Here is a 2,335-nt window from a genome sequence, read left to right as displayed (position 1 = left end):
TTTTTTCTGCTTGTGTATTCTCCAGGATCCTGCTTTCTCGGCTGTGATTCACGACAAGCTCCAGGTCCCCAACACCATCCGGAAGGCATGGAATGACAGAGACAACCGCTGTGACATTTGTGCCACGCACCTGAACCAGCTGAAGCAGGAGGCTATCCAGATGGTGCTGACCTTGGAACAGGCAGCTGGCAGTGAGCACTACTATGATGGCTCACCTGGCTCGCCCCCGCCCCTCTCCAATATCCCCGCCCTGGTGGGGTCCCGGCACATGGGTGGCCTCCAGCAGCCCAGGGATTGGGCCTTTGTGCCCACCCCCTATGCTTCCTCCAACTACACGGCCTTCGTCACCAACAAGCATAGCAGCAAACCCAACAGCCTCGGGGTCAGCAATGGGGCTGAGAAGAAGGGTGGATCCCCAACCCACCAGGCCAAAGTCAGCCTCCAGATGGCCACCAGCCCCAGCAATGGGAATATCTTCAACTCGGTGGCCATCCAGGCTCACCAATACCTGGATGGCACCTGGTCCCTGTCGAGAACCAACGGGGTCACCCTGTACCCTTACCAGGTAAGTAGTCTCTGAGCAAGGAAGAACAGGATTAACTAGAGTCAAAACAGAGAAGTGGGCGACACTGCCTTTCTCCACTCCGGTCCTTCTGGGGCGTCCCCAACTCAGAGCCTCGCGCTTCCACGTGGCCCCACTGGACATTGCTAAACAATCATAAAATATATGAGAAACCAGTGATCCCTGATAACGCATTGCCTCCATTGTCTACACTGTCTAAAAGATGTGTAGACACCCTTCCTGACCTGTTCCACCTTGACGGACCATAATCCTTTTCTATTTGCAACTCACCTTAAATACTATTGCAATTAGTTTAGCAAATGTGTTTTCCCTTTTCTTGTTGTTGTTGTTGTTGTTGTTGTTGTTGTTTTTTCCAGTTATATAAATTAGCATGTACTCCCAAGTTTCCCTAGAGAAATAAGAGATCAGGTCTTAAATCAGCCAAGGGATCTAAAAAAATTCTTTTAATTTTTCTCGGTTGAGTTTTCTGTTGGATGAGGGTTGGGTTTACCATCTGTTTCCTCCATGTCCCCTGCATCAGTCACGTGGGAAGCAGCAGAAAGCGTTGACGACCACTGTGGCGTGGAGAGGTGGCCAAGCTCATGGCGTGTATCAGTCAGGGAAGATACTTGGTGTAGCAAAGGACCTCAGGTCATTTCTTACTCGTATCTCTGTCGTAGCTGGTGTTTGGTGGGTGGCCTTCCACTATGACATGGGAACCTAGGCTCCTCTGTCTAGCATGTCACCGTTTTCCAGGAGCCTCAGAGCTTCCCACCAGATCTTGCACAACCAGCCAGAAAAATGAGGGAAGAGAGAGAATACAGAGGTTCTCACAAGGGACTCTGGGGGGAGTATACATAACTCTATCTACATTCCACTGGCAAGAATCCAGTCTCCTGGCCCAACCTTCCCTCAGGGGAGGCTGAGAAAGCCAATCTGTCCACATGCCCAAGAGAAAAAAGAAGCAAGTCGAGCGAACACGTAGCACACAGATTTTGTTCTATGGGGCAAAGATACAGGGTAACATAACATGAGTGAAATGTGGCCGATAAAATTCCTGGTAACTTTTCTAGATTGTGAGAAGGAATATAGATTGTTTCTCTTGATATCTTGCAAGAACATGGGGAGACATGGATCATTATCTTAAGAAGCTGGCGTTCTTGGACTGCCAAACATTGCATTTACTGAGTGCTTTGTAGCTTACAAAATATAGCACACACATCATTTAACTTAACCCCATGATAGGTCTGTGAGGGAAGCAGGGCAGATGTTTGATCTTCTTTCCGATTTTAAATAGAATGACCTGTGGCCACACAGGTAGTGACAGAACCCGCCTGGGGAAGGGGTTTCCCCACCACAGCTGCCTCCAGTGCCTCCACCAACCCCCAAGCAACCTCCTGGCCCCGCCTTTTTCAAATGTGGCTCCTTTTCAGACGTGGCATACCAAGGAAGAGGTCTCATGTTTTGACCTGTAGGGGTTTAGCGGCCACAGCTTTACTTTTGGGCAGAGTTTTTGTGTTGTGGATATAAATGTAATAGGAACCTGTGGCTCCTGGGTGGGGCCTCATAGTCTGATGCTGCCACATAACTGCCTAGGACGGGGACAGAACAGCTTTTTTCCATTGTTGAATAACATGCTTTTTTTTTGCTTGCAATTTTAAAATTTCCTGTTTTTAAAATTACAAAAATTAATACATGTCTGTTATAAAATAAAAGATATATGAAAAAGTTTAAATAAGACTTTAAAAAATCAACATCACCCTTCGGGTACAT

General features: G+C 47.7%; 1 protein-coding gene across 1 annotated transcript in view; it reads left to right on the top strand.

Annotated features, from left to right (window-relative positions):
• Positions 1-1,777, top strand: part of LOC105310576 (kinesin-like protein KIF26B) — a 4,212-nt gene extending 2,435 nt beyond the window's left edge. The window contains exon 2 of the mRNA XM_011386731.2: positions 26-1,777. Within this exon, the coding sequence (XP_011385033.2) occupies positions 26-580 (555 nt within the window). The 3' untranslated portion in view covers positions 581-1,777. The remainder of the gene's footprint in view (positions 1-25) is intronic.
• The last annotated feature ends 558 nt before the right edge of the window (positions 1,778-2,335 follow it).

Source organism: Pteropus vampyrus, unplaced genomic scaffold, assembly GCF_000151845.1.
Source record: "Pteropus vampyrus isolate Shadow unplaced genomic scaffold, Pvam_2.0 Scaffold6451, whole genome shotgun sequence".
NCBI lineage: Eukaryota > Metazoa > Chordata > Mammalia > Chiroptera > Pteropodidae > Pteropus > Pteropus vampyrus.
This window is presented reverse-complemented; position numbering and strand designations above follow the sequence as displayed.